The sequence below is a fragment of the Crotalus tigris genome, unplaced genomic scaffold (assembly GCF_016545835.1).
Source record: "Crotalus tigris isolate CLP2741 ecotype Arizona unplaced genomic scaffold, ASM1654583v1 scf7180000020352.946698, whole genome shotgun sequence".
NCBI lineage: Eukaryota > Metazoa > Chordata > Lepidosauria > Squamata > Viperidae > Crotalus > Crotalus tigris.
The window spans coordinates 85001-102628 of NW_024097981.1; the positions used below are offsets into that span (position 1 = coordinate 85001).

Here is a 17628-nt window from a genome sequence, read left to right on the forward strand (position 1 = left end):
TCCGGAAGATCCTTGGCTTTCGTCCTTCAAGTGCTTCTGTCCAAGATGGGGATTAAGGCAGCCCTGCCCACCTATGAGTTGGGTCTTTATGCCCTAATTGTATCCTGTGCCATCGCTTACAGTGGGCAGGAGATTTTTGAAAGCTCCAGAGGTAAATTCCTGAAAAATTGCCCTGAGGTAGGGGGAAGAATTTTCACTGGGCCCCTGGAAACACCTCTCTTTTCCAATCTACTGCTATATTATTGTAATAGTAGTAAAGTTGGAAGGGACCTTGGAGGTCATGTACTCCAACCCCCTGCTTAGGCAGGAAACCCTACACCATTTCGGACAAATGGCTGTCCAGTCTCTTCTTAAAAACTTCCAGTGTTGGAGCATTCACTGCTTCTGGAGGCAGATTGTTCCACTGGTTAATTGTTCTAACTGTCAGGAAGTTTCTCCTTAGTTCCAGGTTGCTTCTCTCCTTGGTTTGTTTCCACCCGTTGTTCTTGTCCTGTCTTAGGCGCTTTGGAGAATAGCTTGACTCCCTCTTTTTGGGGGCAGCCCCTGAGATATTATACGTTTATTCATTCATGCACACATGCGTTCATTCGCTTACTGAGTTATTTACTTACTTATTTATTTATTTATTTAATGCCCTACTTTTATACTTTTTAAGAGTAACTCAAGGAGGCAAAGGTACCCAACACAATGTCCTCCTCCTATTTTCCCTGCAAAAACAACCCTGTGAGGTGGACTGGAGGGGTGGCCCGAAGTCACCCAGCTGTCTCTCATCCCTAAGGCGGGATTAGAGCTCACCATCTCCTGGTGATTGGCCCAGTAGCACCCAGCCTATGTTTATGTCGAAGGTGGTACTAGAATTCCCCATCTCCTGGGTGATTCTTCCTCTCTCAGTCATTCTTTCTCCCTCTCTCTCTCTCTCTCCCTTTTTTTTCTTTTCAGATAGCATGAATCGAAAAGCCTTCCGAGAAAACATAAAACCAGGATGGCATTATTTTGGCAGGAGAATGGTAAGTGCAGGGCTTTGATTAGGATGATGAAGAAGATTTATGCTTATGTTCCTTACTTCCTCCCTCCCTCCCTTTCTTTTCTTGATCCCTCCCTTCTTCCCTCCTTTTCTTGATTCTTCCTTCATTCCCTCCTCCCTCCCTCCCTCCCTCCCTCCCTTTCTTTTCTTGATCCCTCCCTCCTTCTTTCCTTTTCTTGATTCTTCCTTCCCTTCCTCCTTCCCTCCTTCCTTTCTCCCTTTTCTTGATCCCTACTTCCATCCCTCTTTTTCTTGATCCTTCCTTCCCTCCCCTCCCTCCCTCCTTCCTTCCTTCCCTCCCTTTTCTTGATCCCTACTTCCATCCCTCTTTTTCTTGACCTTTCCTTCTCTCCTTCCTTCCTTCCCTCCCCTCCCTCCTTCCCTCCTTCCTTCCTCCTTTTTCTTGATCCCTACTTCCATCCCTCTTTTTCTTGACCCTTCCTTCTCTCCTTCCTTCCCTCCCCTCCCTCCCTCCCTCCCTCCTTCCTTCCTTCCTTTCTCCCTCCTTCCCTTCCTCCTTCCCTCCCTCTTTTCTTGATTCCCTACCTCCATCCCTTTCTTGACCCCTCCTTCCTTTTTCCCACCTCCAGTCTCTCTCCTTCCTTCTTTTCTCCCTCCCTCCCTCCCTTCTCCCTCCCTCCCTCCCTTCACCCTCCCTCCCAGTATTTAAAGAGCCTCAAAGAACCTCAGGATTTGGTCCATAAAGTGTGTGCCAAGTGTGCCCCAGTCAGTCCACTCAAACTACCAGGAGCAACACATAAAAACTGGAGTTTCTGTGCAGTGACCACCTCGCTTCCTGCTTCTGTTTCACAGGATGTGGCTGACTTCGAATGGGCCCTGTGGTTCACGTCGTTCAGAAACTTCATCCTCTTTGCCCTTTCGGGCCACGTCCTGTTTGCCAAGATCTGCTCCATGGTAGCTGCTCAGGTATGTGGATGCTCAGCCCTTGCAATGGTCATCGGGCACATGGTACATCAGAGCCTGCCATCTGCTGGCTATTCTTGGAATCACACCATGAACACATTAGCAGCCAACCTCCGGGATTCCATGACAGGCAGTCCTTGACTTATGACCACAGTTGAGCCCAAAAGCAAGATGGCTGTTAAGTGAGTTTTGCCCCATTTTACGACCTTGTTTGCCGCAGTTGTTAAATAAATAAATCGCTGTTAGTTAGGAAACTGGTTGTTAAATGAATCTGGCTTCCCCCATTGACTCTGCTGATCAGAAAAAGGGGATCACGTGACCCTGGGATATTGCGACCGTCATAAATATGAGTCAGTTGCCAAGCATCTGAATTTTGATCACATGGAGATGCCGCAACAGTTGTAAGTGTGAAAAACAGTCGTAAGTCGTTTTTTCCACTGCTGTTGTAATAACTTCGAACAGTCACTAAACAAACTCTTTAAGTCGAGGTCTTCCTGATACATGTCGGGTGTCAAGCACGTAAATTTTGATCCCATGACTGTGGGGATGTTGCAACGGTCGTAAGTGCGAGGACTGGTCATGATTCACTTTTTCAGTGCTGTTGTAACTTTGAACAGTTGCTTAACGAACAGCCGTAATTCGAGGACTACCTGTCGTGTAAGACCTTCCATTGACTTTCACAAAGGAGAAACCTTGTTGTTGTTAGTTGCGAAGTCGTGTCCGACCCATCGCAACCCCACGGACGTTCCTCCAGGCCTTCCTGTCCTCTACCATCTTCTGGAGTCCATTTAAGCCAGTGGTTCTCAACCTTTTTAATGCTGTGACCCCCAACTGGTCATAGGTTGAGGACTACTCAACCGGTCCTAAGTCGAGGACTACTCAACTGGTGCAGCACCGTTTGCAGAATGGGACTTTTGGCGGGCTCAGCAGGGCAGAGACAGCCTGGACAATTCCTATTGGCTTTGGAAAGCCAATAGAATTAGACTCTATTCAAGAGAGTCTATTCTATTGGCTTTCAAAAGCCAACAGAATAAAAGGGAGTAGCACAGCTAAGGAAAAGAGGGAAAAAATGGCGGATTGCGTTGTTTGGCAATCCCCGTGAAATGGTCGTTCGACCCCAAATGGGGTCCTGACCCACAGGTTGAGAACCACTGATTTAAGCTTACGCCTACTGCTTCAGTGACTCCATCCAGCCACCTCATTCTCTGTCATCCCCTTCTTCTATTGTCCTCTGTCTTTCTCAGCATCAGGCTGTTCTCCAGTGAGTCCTTCCTTCTCATTAGGTGGCCAAAGCACGTGAGTCTCAACTTCAGGATCTGGCAGTCGGGGTTGATCTCTTCTAGGACTGACCGGTTTGATCGCCTTGCAGTCCAGGGGAATCGCAGGAGTCTTCTCCAGCACCATAGTTCAAAGGCCTCAATTCTTTGGCGCTCAGCCTTTCTTATGGTCCAACTTTCACAGCCATACATTGCAACTGGGAAAACCATGGCCTGGACTATACGCACTTTTGTTGGCAGGGTGATGTCTCTGCTTTTTAGTATGCTGTCTAGATTTGCCACAGAGTGTTTTTGGCTAGAAACAACCTTGAGACCAGATGGACAAACGGTCTCTTCATTCATTTCCTCGCAGCACAGGTCTGTGGTGTACATGATATATGGCCTCCTGATTGTGCTAGGCATCATGGGAAGCAGCTACCTGATGGTCATCCTGTCCCATTGCTTGGTGCTTTACACCGTGGGCCTGGCTAAACAGAAATGGCTGTGCTTCCTGGCTGGACTCTGCAGCCTGGCTTCGTTCAAGATTGAACCTTTCAGTTCCTGGCAGGTGAGTTGGTCTTTCTGATGTTGTTTCCAGCTTGCCATAACATAGCTAAGAACTAAATTTTTCAATAGAAGCAGATATATGTAGTTATGGAGTTAGGGTGCAGTACTGCAGGCCACTTTAGCTGACTGTGTTCAGCAGGTCAGCGGTTCAAATCTCACCGGCTCAAGGTTGACTCAGCCTTCCATCCTTCCGGGGTAGGTAAAATGAGGACCCAGATTGTTGGGGGCAATGCAAATATATATATATATATATATATATATATATATATATATATATATATATATATATATATATATACATACATTGCTTACTGGTGTAGAGAGTGCTTGCACTTAAAGCGGTATATAAGTCTCATAAATAAATAAATAAATCCAGGTCACGGTCCTCCCAAAGGTGCTTTTTTCAAGAGGTAACTGGACTTTTCTTGTTTTTTCTTTGAAGACGTTTCACTTCTCATCCAAGAAGCTTCCTCAGCTCTGACTGGAAGGTGGGGAATGAAAACAACCTGCAGCCAAGAAAGCCTCACACCCATTTGAACTAATCAGGTATCCTGAGGCCACAGGTAAACCTCCAAATGGCCTCAATGACAAAAGAAGGCAAACAACCAGTTGTCTGCAAGGAGCATAAATCCTGCCATTTTCCCACCATCCAGTCAGACCTGAAGAAGCTTCTTGGATGAGAAGTGAAACATCTTCAAAGAAAAATAAGGAAGTCCAGTTGCCTCCTGAAAAATCACCTTTGGGTAGCTCAGAGTTGAACTGGGGGGAGGAGTCCTTGGTGCTCTCTGAGCTGGGTGTTTGGTTGAAGATGTTCCATTATCCAACTAGGTCATGTCATCAGTACTATTGTTGTGTGGAATTTGCTCTCTGTTTATATACAGCAGCCTGCCCTCCAAAGTTGGTGGGATGTGGTTTTCTCCTTGACTAGAGTATTGTTTTCTGCTTGTTTGTCTGGGATTAATCTATGTTTATCTGGGTTTTTCTTTCTGTAGAGTCCTCTGAGCTGGGTGTTTGCTTGCAGATGCTTCATTATTAAATTAGGTAACATTATCTGTGCTAGAAGGGAGTGGGGTCTGCAGAGAGGAGGAGGAGGAGGAGGAGGGGGAGGGGGAGGAGGAGGGGGAGGAGGAGGAGAACTGTAGGGTCCTTGGTGCTCTCTGCGCTTGGTGGTTTTCTTGCAGACGTTTCATGACCCAACTAGGGAACCTCATCTGTGATAAACCCTTGGTTTACAGTGCTGTGAATTGTGATGCCTATGCTCCCTAGTTGGGTAATGAATCATTTGCAAGCACACAACTAATCTCGGAGAGCATTAAGAACCTCATAGAAAGAGAAATCCAGATAAGCATGGATTAACCCCAGACAAACAATCAAGCAGAAAACAATACCCTAATCAAGAAAGTACCAATGGAAAAAAAACTACACACCCAGGGCAAGCAACTATATATGAAAAGGGAACAAACTCCACACTCCCTCACATTGATGATGTTCCCTGACTGGGTCATGAAATGTCTGCAAGAAAACAATCAAGCTCAGAGGGCACCAACGACCCCACAACCAAATCTTTATTGTAATGATGGAATTTGTCCATAAAAGAGCAGGAGACTCAGCAGACAATTTATCCCCTACAAGGATGGAATGATCGAATGAAGGATTGAATGAAAAGTATTGCCTCTTCTTCCAGGACTCAAAGTTTAAACTGAGACATTTTATTACATGAAAGAGGAAAATAATCCTTGGAAGTCATGGAACTTCCAGCTCTGGCTTTTTTAGAATTTCACTCAACCATTAACTCCAAGAACGATCTCTAGGAGGATCAAGCTTAGGGCCTTCAGAAAGGACTCGGATGTTATTTCTTGAGGATCAAGAAGAAATAGGGTGGGAAGAAAGGAAGGAAGGAAGGAAGGAAGGAAGGAAGGAAGGAAGGAAGGAAGGAAGGAAGGAAGGAAGGAGGGAGGGAGGGAGGGAGGGAGGGAAGGAAATGAAGGGAGGGAGAGAGAGAGGGAGGGAGGGAGGAAGGAAACGGAGGGAGGGAGGCAGAGGGAAGAGGGAGGGGGAGCAAGGGATGGAGGGGAGGAAGGGAAGATGGGATGAGGCAGGAGGCAGCAAGGGAGGCAGCGAGGGAGGGAGGGAAAGAAAGAAGGGAGGGAGGGGGAAGAAGGAGGGGGAGCAAGGGAGGGAATGAAGGGGGGAGGGGTGAGGAGGGAGGCAGGGAGGGGGACAGGGAAGAAAAGAAGGGGAGGGAGGGAGAAGGGGGGGAGGAAGGGAGGAAGGGAGGGAGGGAGAGGGAAGAGGGGGGAGGGAGGGAATGAAAGGAGGGAGGGACAAGGAGGGAGGGAGGCAGGGAAAGAAGGAAGAGAAGGAGGGAGGGAGAGGGAGGGGGAGGGAGGGAGGGAATGAAGGGGAGAGGAACGAGGAGGGAGGGAGGCAGGGAAGGAGGGAGACAGGGAAAGAAGGGAGGGAGGGAATGAAGGGAGGGAGGCAGGAGGAAGAAGGGTGGCAGGGAGGGAAGCAGGGAAGGAAAGCAGGGAGAGAGGGAGAAAGGAGGGAAACAGGGAGGAGGGCAGCAGGGTGAGAGGCAGGAGAGAGGGAGGGAATGAAGGAAGGGAGGGGGAGGAGGAAGGAAGGAGGAGGGTGGTAGGGAGGGAGGCAGGGAAGGAAATCAGGAAGGAAGAGAGGGAGGAAGGAAATGAAGGAAGGAATGAAGGAGGAGGGAGGGAGGGAATTAAGGGAAGGAGGAAGGAAAAAGAAGGAAGGCAGGGTGGGAGGCAGGGAAGGAAGGAAGGAAGGAAGGAAGGAAGGAAGGAAGGAAGGAAGGAAGGAAGGAAGGAAGGAAGGAAGGAAGGAAAGAAAAGATGGGAGAAGAACTTCAGACAGATGGTTTGGCTCAGCTTTTCTTTAGTCCACATGTGACAACTTTTCTTCGGCCCAGAATGGCTTCGTCTCAGGAACCTTCGATCTCCAAGACATCCTCTTTTATGGGGGCACCGGATTCAGCATCATGCGCTGCATGAGCTTCGCCCTGGAGAACTGCGAGAGGGAAGAAGGGAATTATTCCATATTTGCCCTGCTGAAATACAACTTCTACCTCCCCTTCTTCTTCTTCGGACCCATCATGACTTTTGACCAATTTCATGTCCAGGTAAGCATCACCCACCATCCACACCTGTGGCCTTTGGGCTGGCTCATTTCTTTAGCCAATCGGGAAGCAGAACTAAAGGACGAGGTGGAAGCAACGTGGAGATTAATAACGGGGAACCTTTTGGTATCAAAAATTTAGAAAATGCCTAATTAGACTTTGCTGGTGCGTCACCCCAACGTTGTGTGTGAGATGTTTGACACATGGGTCATAGATTCACTATCATGGATGTAGGCTCTGTCTGTTCCTGCTTGGTGAGCAGCAAATCTGACCAATGAATACATTGAATACTTTGCCGTTATAAAAGCAGATGGAGAAGGAAGGAAGGGAAGAAGGAAGGAAGGAAGGAAGGAAGGAAGGAAGGAAGGAAGGAAGGAAGGGAAGGAAGGGAAGGAGAAGAGAGGGAGGAAGGAAGGGAGGGAGGGAGGAGAAGAAAGAGAAAAGAAAAAGGGAGGGAGGATAGAAGAAAAAGGGAAGGAAAAGAAAGGGAGGATGAAAGGGAGGAAGGAAGGAGAAGAGAGAGAGGGAGGGAGAGTGGGAGGGAGGGAGGGAGGGAGAAGAAAGGGAAAAAGGAAAAAAGGGAGGGAGGATGGAAGGAAAAGGGAAGGAAAAGGAAAGGAGAAAGGAAAAGGAAAATGTGAATCTTTCCTTTCCCCTTCCTTCCTTCCTTCCTTCCTTCCTTCCTTCCTTCCTTCCTTCCTCCCCCCTTTCTTCCTTCCTTCCTTCCTTCCTTCCTTACTTCTTTCCTTCCTTCCTTCCTTTTTCCATTCTGCATTCTACAAGGCCAGATGTTTTGGGAACTGCTATTAGTTCCTCATTTTTTCCCCGGCCACAGGTACACAACAGCCAGCTTCAGCGTAAAGATCGGGAGATGTTGCACATCATCGTCCATGCTGTCGTCCACCTCATGGCCATTGTCGCTGTGGATGTTTTCTTCCACTTCTTCTACATCCTGACCATTCCTTCAGACCTGAAATTTGTAAATTGTCTCTCCGACTGGGCGCTGGGTAAATATAGTATGCACACTGACTGGAGAATTCTGGGAGTTGAAGTCCAAGCCTGATGGACTTGATGGAGAATTCTGAGAGTTGGTCCATGCATTTGGGAGTTGAACTCCACATATCTTAAAAAGGTTGAGAGACATTGAATGGAGCTAGCTAAAAATTATTGGAAACTTGATTGAAATCACACTGTGCAGTCATTTGCCTTCTGTGAGTGAAAAGATGCAGTGTTGATTATATCTATGGAAGTTTAACCTTTTGGTCTTCTTCCCATTTTTCCAGTGCTTCAGTAGCTCCTTTGCCCTACGTTTCCTAGCTTTGATGCTGAGCAATGCTGACATAACTAACATCTCTGGCTGAGAACCACAGGCTTCAATTCTATGTAGAACAAACGTCCGTCTGAAATTATATTCAGCTGCTAGCTAGTTTGGCTTCTCTACTTGACATGGGGGAGGAAACATCTCCTGATCTTCTGATGTTAGACTGTCCCATCTATGGACTGCAGAAAACTCAAGCAATCCCACCACCTTAAAAACCTCCAGGGTTAATTCTGCTTCTCTTGGGTTGAGTTGTCTGTAATTCATATTTATTGTCTCTACTGTCTAGACCATAGCAGAGCAGAGCAGAATATAGAGTGGAGTGGAGTGGAGTGGAGTAGAGTAGAGTAGAGTAGAGTAGAGTAGAGTAGAGTAGAGTAGAGTAGAGTAGAGTAGAGTAGAGTAAAGGAGAGAAGTAAAGTGAAGTGAAGTGAAGAGAAGAGAGAGGAGAATAATAACTTTATTGTCACTTTAAATGTATAATCGGCATACATTAAAATGAGATTTTGTTGCATTCAACTCTCAAAGGGTAACCACCAATATACACTGCAAAAACATGACAAATAAATAAATAAATAAATAAAATTATGCATATACCCACATACACACACATATGTGGCCCAGAGAAACAACACAGTCTAGTTCGGTTGTGTATGTATGTATATATGTTACATACATGGCTAGAAAAACAAATCTTGTGAGTTTTTCAGACAGTTGGCCTGGGGAACAAAGCTATCTTTGTTCTATTTCACTATCCTTCTGTCCTTCATTTTCTCCTCCTTCCATTCTGCTCTACAGCTGGCTTGGCCTACTCCAATTTGGTGTACGACTGGGTGAAAGCTGCTGTGATGTTTGGGGTCATCAACACCATTGCCAAGTTAGATCACCTGGACCCACCCCAGCGCCCTAAGTGCATCACGATGCTCTACGTTTTTGCAGAAACGTGAGTTGTTGCTGATCGCTGTGTGAGCAAAGCTTTCCTGTCATGACTGAACTGCAGGAAGAGATGGTCCCAGCGTGAAGAAATGTTGGTGTAGCAACAGAGGGGCATACACCTTTGGGACCAAGTGCGAGACAGGCTGGTGCAACTTTTTGACCCCCACTATGGATTGAGTTATCTAGCACAAAAAAGTAAAATTTTACATTTAAGCAAGAAAAACCAAATTCACAGGTGTAGTATAGGTGGGTGGCACTTGGCTCAAGAGTAGCAACTGTGAGAGGGATCTTGGAGTCCTAGTAGACCATCACTTAAATATGAGCCAGCCGTGTGCTGCAGCTGCCAAAAAGGCTAACACAATCCTGCATTAACAGAGAGACAGAATCAAGATCACACAAAGTGTTAATACCACTTTATAACGCCTTGATAAGACTACACTTGGAATACAGCATCCAGTTTTGGTCACCACGAGGTAAAAAAGATGTTAAGACTCTAGAAAAAGTGCACAGAAGAGCAACAAAGATGATTAGGGGAGGCTAAAACATGTAAAGAATGGTTGCAGGAATAGGATCACTATTTCCTAATGTTATTCCCGCGCTATGACAGAGTCCGTTATGGCGGTGTTCAGTTATAGGAATACAGCATGCCTATTTCAATGAAAAGAAGGAGTAGGGGCAACATGAAAGCAGTCTTTCAATATTTAAGGGGCTGCCACAAAGAAGAGGGGGTCCATCTATTCTCCAAAGTACCTGAAGACCGGACAAGAAGCAACAAATGGAAACTAATTAAGGAGAGAACCAATCTAGAATTCATTTCCTGAAATTTCCTGACAGTGAGAACAATTAATCAGTGGAACAACTTCCCTCCAGAAGTTGTAGGTGCTTCATCACTGGAGCTTTTTAGACTTTGACTTAGTCTTACATACCGCTTCACAGTGCTTTACAGCCTCTCTAAGTGGTTTATAGAGTCAGCATATTGCCCCCAACAATCTGGGTCCTCATTTTACCAACCCTGAAAGGATGGAAGGCTGAGTCGACCTTGAGACAGTTAGGATCGAACTGCTGATAGTTGGCAGAATCAATCTGCAATACCGCATTCTAACCACTGCGCTACCATGGCTCTTCGGTTTTTAAGAAAAGATTGGACAACAATTTGTCTGAAATGATATAGGGTTCCTGCTTGACCAGGAGGTTGGACTAGAACAGGGCTTTTCAACCAGTGGTATGGGTACCACCTGTGGTACATGGGCACCTGGTAGGTGGTACGTGACCATCCTAGAAAAGTAGTGGAGGAGGGGAATGAGCTGAACCGGTGGCAGCACCGCACAAGCCTGAGCGAGAGATGACTGGAGCTGCAGGGCTGTCAGGGCTCAGCAGAAGCACCAGGATCAGTGCCGCTTTCCAGCTGATTGGCACTTCTTTGGGGCTGTCAGGGCTCAGTGGAAGTGCCAGGATCAGCGCCAGGCTCTAGCTGGAGCTCAGCGTTGATCCTGGTGCTTCTGCTGAGCCCTGAAGAAGCACCAATCAGCTGGAAAGCAGCACTGATCCTGACGCTTCTGCTGAGCCCAGAAGAAGCGCCAATCAGCTGGAAAGCAGCACTGATCCTGACGCTTCTGCTGAGCCCAGAAGCGCCGATCAGCTGGAATGTTGCAGCCTCTCCAGGGTTTTGTGATTTACATTCAAATGCTTGGCAACTGATTCATATTTATGACCATCACAGTGTTCCAGGGTCATGTGAAGTGACCAAAACCTGCTGCAACCACCCAGCAGACAGGGGGGAATAAAAACCAAACACCCCCCATCCCACCCCCGCTGCCAATCCTCAACAGAAATGCTCACAACAGTGAAAATCTCGGAGAGAGGAAGAGCACCGCCAGGTGGGCAGGCAGGTGTCTTGCTCGGCTGTGGCTTGAGGGGCATTTTTTTCAGTGCCATTGTAATTTCGAACAGTCACTAAGCGAACTGTTGTAAGTCGAGGACTACCTGTACTTTATCACTTTTTTCCTTGTTTTTTGTTTTTGGTCATCAAGTTTTTGACCCCTTGCTAGGCGACTGGTGGTACTTAGATGTTGCCATATCCTAAAAGTGGTACAATGGGTGAAAAGGTTGAAAAGCCCTGGACTAGATGACCTCCAAGGTCCCTTCCAACTCTTTTATTCAGTTACACTATCACAACCCCCCAACCAGTCGTAAGTCGAGGACTACTCAACTGGTCATAAGTTGAGGACTACTCAACTAGTGCAGCACCATTTGCAGAATAGGGCTTTTGGCGGGCTCAGCAGGGCAGAGACAGCCTGGACAATTCCTATTGGCTTTGGAAAGCCAATAGAATTAGACTCTATTCAAGAGAGTCTATTCTATTGGCTTTCTAAAGCCAATAGAATAAAAGGGAGGAGCACAGCTAAGGAAAAGGGGAAAAAAATGGCGGACTGCGTTGTTTGGCGACCCCCGTGAAATGGTCGTTTGACCCCAAATGGGGTCCCGACCCACAGGTGGAGAACCACTGCACTATCACGAAGACATCCCAGAGTACAATAAATAAAACTAAGATCATAATAGAATAACAGAATTGCTATAATGGTATGTGGAGAACATCCTGCCTAGGGAGCAATTAAATAAAAGAGGACATACCCCACAGTTGCATAATGGATGGAGCAATTATGGTTAGCCCCCTTAAACAATGTTCCTGAGCAACAGCCCACCACCTTGAAAGATTTACAAGAGGACTCAGAATCTGCAAGTCGGTAGACAGAACACGCAACGCAACATCCCTCCATTTGTTCAGGGGTCAACATCAAATCTGCCTTCAGGAGGGGTTGGGTTTGCACTGTGAAGTTGTGCTGTCTGCCATCTTGCCAATTTTGACTTCCCCTCCCACTACTTAAGAAGGGAAGAGAAGCAGGAATTTGGTATGTCTAGTTCAGGGGTGTCCAACTGCCGGCCCCTGGGCCAGACGCATCATCTGGAAGCCACACCCACCCCATTGCCGGCAATGGTAAAACCAGCCCGATACATTGTGCGACGTCACGTGACATCATGAGTTTGACATGTCTGGTCTAGTCTAATCAAAAGAAGAGGTGACATGATAGCACTGTTTCAATATTTGAGGGGCTCTTAAAAAGACAAGGGGGTCAAACTATTCTCCAGAACACCTGAAGGCAAGACAAGAAACAGCAGATGGAAACTGACCAAAGAGAGAAGCAACCTGGAATTAAGGAGAAACTTCCTAACTGTGAGCGCAATTAACCAATGGAACGACTTGCCTCCAGAAGTTGTAGGTGCTCCATCACTGGAGGCTTTCAAAAAGAGACTGAACAACAATTTGTCTGAAATGGTATAGGTTCTCCTGCTCAAACAAGGGACTAGAAGACCTCCAAGGTCCCTTCCAATTCTATTATTCTATGTTCTGTGTTCATTCAATGATTGCACATTCAAGGTTGGATGTTGGTCATTGTGATCTGATCTTGGATGAGGAAGTGAACAGATCCTAAACCGGCCACATAGACGTGTGGATTTATGTTACACCATAAGGACAATTAATAAACTAAGTTTCTTTTATTGTCTGCATCTGTTTCAGGCACTTTGATAGAGGGATTAACGACTGGCTGTGCAAGTAAGTGGTTTTAGATTACAATTCATATTTGGTGCTTCACAACTATGGGAGATGTTGTGGTCTCACAACAAACATGGGGTGGATCCTTTACCAACAAGAGGACAGGCCCACCAGCCAGTCTCCTGAACCTCACCTGTCATGTTGCTTTGATTTTCAGATACGTCTACGATTATATCGGGAAGGATCACGACAACATCTTGAAGGAACTCATGGCTACCATCTCCACATTTGCCATCACCACCCTCTGGCTGGGCCCTTGTGAAATTGTCTACATCTGGTCCATTTGCAACTGCTTTGGTCTCAATTTTGAATTGTGGGTGCAACAGTTTTTCCAGCTGAAGCCGTTTGCAGAGAAAGAGGTGCTAAGTTCATCCTTCATGCATGGTGTCCACTTTGTAAGATCTTCGAAACCAGAAATCAAATATCAGAAGAAATGTCCAAACTATCTGGCAGTTTAGTGACTTCTTCTATCCCCCATATTTTCAACAAATGAATCATTTTGGATAATGTTGTAGAGAGGGTAACTCATGAACAAATGGGCGATTCCTAGCTTCTAGATGTCTATGTGCCTGTTTCATGGATATTTTAGTGAATTGCATCTACAGGTAGTCCTCGACTTACAACCATTCATTTAGTGATGGTTCAAAATTACAACGACACTGAAAAAGGTGACCTATGACAATTTTTTACACTTATGACCATTGCAACATCACCATGGTCACATGATCAAAATTTGGGCACTTGGCAACTGGCCGGTATTTATGACGGTTGCAGTGTCCCGGAGTTATGTGATCCTCTTTTGTGACCTTCCGACAAGTGAAGTCAATGGGGAAGCCAGATTCACTTAATAACCATATGACTAATTTAGCAACTGAAGTGATACACTTAACAACTGTTACAAGGAAAGTCATAAACTGGGACAAATTTCACTAACAACTGCCTCATTTAGTAACAGGAATGTTGGGCTCAGTTGTGGTTGTAAGTTGAGGATTACTTATATTTTGAGAGAGTCTTATTTGGCTTTGAAGCATAAACATTTGGACAAAAAATGAGGTGAGAGGTATTCCCACCCTCCTTATCTCACCAATGTCTCTTCTTGGCAGGCCAACATGTCCGAGGCAACCTCTCGACGAATCAGAGGCATCTTTGGGGCAGCCAATTTCTGGGCAATTGTCTTCTACAACATCCTTGCCCTCAACAGTCTGGACTTTGCCCTTCTTGTTGCCAAGAGGATCTTCCTAACTGGTACAGTAGCCTTCTTCTGGCTCAGGCCACTATATCTGGTGTCAATTTCATTTTCTGTTTCATTCTCCACCTATCAATTTCACTTTTCACCTGTCAATTTCCCTCTCCACTGTCAATTTCCCTCTCCACTCTCAGTTTCACTCTCCAACCGTCAATTTCACTCTCTACCTGTCAATTGCATTCTTCCCCTGTCAATTTCACTTTCCATCTGTCAATTTTACTTTCTATTCGTCAATTTCACTTTCAACATATTAATTTCACTATCCACCTGTCAGCTTCACTGTTCAGCTGTCAATTTCACTCTTCACTTGTCAGTTTCACTCTTCATCTGTCAATTTCACTATTCACCTGTCAATTTCACTCTCCATTTGTCAATTTCCCTATCCACTTGTCAATCTCACTCTCCATCTGTCAATGTCATTCTGACGGGCATTGGTTTCCGGATGTCTAGGAATTACTGGGGACCTGCAGCTTCTGTTCAAGGTGGGAAAGGACTCATCTTCTGATCAAGGAGAAGAGGGTCTGCTATACTTCTAAGTAACTGCCACGCATCCCCTGAAGCTTCTTCAGAAGTTCAGGGATGCCTTTTCTACTCAAAACATCCCTTCTCTCATTGAACCTGAGTTCCCTTTCAAACTTTACAGAGGAAATGCTTGGAAAGTTTGCGCTTCCTCAATGGAACACATGTGATATTCATCTTGTGTCCAATTTTGTGTTGGTCAAGAGATATGACAGCCCAGGCAGGCCAACTCCACATTAATAGTGTCCTCTGACTCTCTCTCTCTCCCTTCTTCCCTCCCTTTCTCCCCTTCCTCCCTCCCTCTGTGCTTCCCTCATTTCCTTGCTCCGTCTCCCTCTTTCCCTCTCTCCCTTCCTTTCTCCCTCTTTCTTGCCCTCACCCTCTTTCCTTTCCTCTCTCCCTCTCTCCCTTGCTCCCCTTCTATTCTCTCTCTCCCTCCCTCCCCCTCTGACCCTTTCTCCCTTCTCCTTCCCTCTCCCTCCCTCCCCCTCTCCCTATTCTTCCTCTCCTTTCCTCCTTTCCTTCTCTCCCTCTCCATCTCCCTCTTTCCCATTCTCCCTTCCTCTCTCCCTTCTTCCCCTGCTACCCTTCCATCCTCTCTCTCCCTCCCTCCCTTTCTTTCCACCTCTCCCTCCCTCTTTCTCTCTCCTTCCCTCTCCTCTCCTTCCATCCTTCTCCCTCCCATCCCTCTCCCCTTTTCTCTCTCCCTTCCTCTCTCTCCCTCCCCAATTCTTCCTCCTCCCTCTCTCCCTCCCTCTCACTCTCTTCTTCCCTTTCCCTCCCTCTCCTTCTTTCTCTCTCCCTCTGTCCCTCTTTTCCACCCTTCTTCTCCCTCCCTCCCTCAGTTCATTTCCATCTTTCCCTCCCTCTTTCTCTAACCTCTTCCTCCCTTCCTCTTTTCCTCTCTCCCTCTTTCTCTCTCTCACTGCCTCTCTCTCTCACACACACTGCCTCTCCCTCTTGCCCTCTCTCCCTCTCACCCTTCCTCTTTTTCTTTCACATTCATTTTCTCTTTCTCATATTTTGTCACATTTCAGGTTTTCCTTTTACCACCATCTCGATCTGGTTCATCACATACTGCGGTGTGCAACTGATCAAAGAAAGGGAACGGATTCTGGCTATAAGAGATGAGGAGAAGGACAAGCAAAAAGCAGAATAATGAAGAAAGGCAAAAACAAGATGCAACTCCAGGGCATCTGAGATTTGTTTAACCTAGGTGCCTCAAAGCTGCAGAATGACAACGTTCTCCTGCACTGCTCAGTTTTCCAAGATAAAACATTTATTTATGCAAATATTGGAAAATGTTTTTCTTTTTTCCTTTCTCCCTCCCTCTCTCCCTACCTCTCTCCCTCCCTTCCCTACATCCATCCATCCTGCCTGCCTGCCTGCCTTCCTCCCTCTCTCCCTCCCTCCTTCCATTCCTTCCTTCCTTTCTTCTCTTCTCTTTCTTTCTCCCTCTCTTTCCTTCTTTCCTTCTATTCTTTCTTTTTCCTTCCTTTCTTCATTCCCTCCTTCTCTCCCAGTTTGGATGCCCATGTGGAAATGAGGATTATTCCAAAGAGCTGGTGTGTGTGTGTACAGCATACAGTCAAAAAAATTCAAAATGGTGGCCATGCCTAGAATCAATGTTTTTTATAGTCATTGCACAGGCAAAGCCTCGTAACTGCCATCTCGAGCTCTTTGACCATCTCCTACAGGCATCTTTGGAACCAGAATTTGTCTAATGATACCTCCTGCAAATTCCTGAAGTGAAGTCCACCCTCAACAAAACTCAAGATTGCACTGCAAACTGAACTTACAGACTTACATGCACAACTCAAGACATGTAGGGAAAATCCTCACCCACTCCTTTTAATATAAGAAAGCCCCCCTACTAGCAAAATAATGCCCCCACCCCACCCCTCTGGAAGAGAAAAGTCTTCCTTGAAATAAAATAAACTCAAGTGGTTCAGCTCTGTGAATGGATATTTAGTTCAACAAACTGTTCCATTCATAAACAAAATGCCTTCAGCTACAAGCTTCCACAGAAGGCTGGAATTGATTGAATTAAAAAAGCAGAGAAACAAAAGACACCTAAAACTTGCATTTCCTCACCTGACCTCAAGGACAGACCATGGTTTCCAGCCACAATGGAAACCAAGCCACCACAATTAGAATAACCAAAGATATACACTTGAAACTATGGCCCAACAAGCTCAGAAATCTCAATCACATAGCCCCAAAATAATATAAAAGCCATCCACTCACCAGACCAGGTTGTTGGCTGACCCAAAACCCAACACTGTTGTCACTGCAGTTTCTGGCTTCCAAAATAAAGAAACCTCCTTTCCCAGCAGCTTGCTTTCCCATCTTCTCGTTTTGTCCGTGCCAATTTCGTCTTTCCAGCTGGAGAGAGCAAACTGGACTTTTGCTTTCCAACAGACAGACTGCCATGTTGCCACGCAAATTGTCCTCAACTTACATCCATTCATTTAGTGACCATTCGAAGTTACAACAGCGCTAAAAAAAAGTGACTTATGGTCAGTTTTCACATGACCGTTACAGTATCCCCATAGTCACATTATCAAAATTGGCAATTGACTCATATTTATGACGATTGTAGTGTCCCAGGGTCATGTGATCCCATTTTGCAACCTTCTGACAAGCAAAGTCAATGGGGAAGCCAGGCTGACTTAACAACCATGTGACTAACTTAACAACTGCAGGGATTCACTTAACAACTGTGGCAAAAAGATTGTAAAGTGGGGACCAAAATACTTAACAACTGTCTCATTTACCAATGGAAATTTTGGGCTTTGTTGCGGTCATAAGCTGAGGACTACTTGTCTTTGAAGATTATAGACAATCCTATTGAGTCTCCAGCCAAAGAAGATAATGGTGCTGAAGTTTCTTGTTAGGTTCTATGTCTTCTGCATGACACAGGTAGCCAGAGTTCCTGATCAGGGAAACTGAGTCAGCTGGCCCTTGGCTTTGAAGGAACGGGATCAAATAGCAAAGATGGTTAGTCAAGGATGCAATGACCATATTCAAGACTGTTCCTAACAGCCGAGACAGAATCTAAATGAACCTCTGGACCTTCTAGAATT

At 46.0% G+C, this 17628-nt stretch overlaps 1 protein-coding gene across 3 annotated transcripts in view; it reads left to right on the plus strand.

Moving 5' to 3' along the window:
• The window catches only part of HHATL (hedgehog acyltransferase like), a 20125-nt gene extending 4291 nt beyond the window's left edge, over positions 1-15834 (plus strand). For all 3 annotated transcript variants that reach the window (XM_039366777.1, XM_039366776.1, XM_039366778.1), the window contains exons 2-12: positions 1-151; positions 940-1007; positions 1838-1951; positions 3578-3772; positions 6704-6913; positions 7746-7917; positions 9027-9171; positions 12742-12777; positions 12935-13136; positions 13881-14022; positions 15580-15834. The exon at positions 1-151 is cut by the window's left edge and continues 1 nt beyond it. In XM_039366777.1, coding sequence (XP_039222711.1) covers positions 46-151; positions 940-1007; positions 1838-1951; positions 3578-3772; positions 6704-6913; positions 7746-7917; positions 9027-9171; positions 12742-12777; positions 12935-13136; positions 13881-14022; positions 15580-15701 — 1512 coding nt within the window. In that variant the 5' untranslated portion in view covers positions 1-45 and the 3' untranslated portion in view covers positions 15702-15834. The remainder of the gene's footprint in view (positions 152-939; positions 1008-1837; positions 1952-3577; positions 3773-6703; positions 6914-7745; positions 7918-9026; positions 9172-12741; positions 12778-12934; positions 13137-13880; positions 14023-15579) is intronic.
• Positions 15835-17628: the final 1794 nt, after the last annotated feature.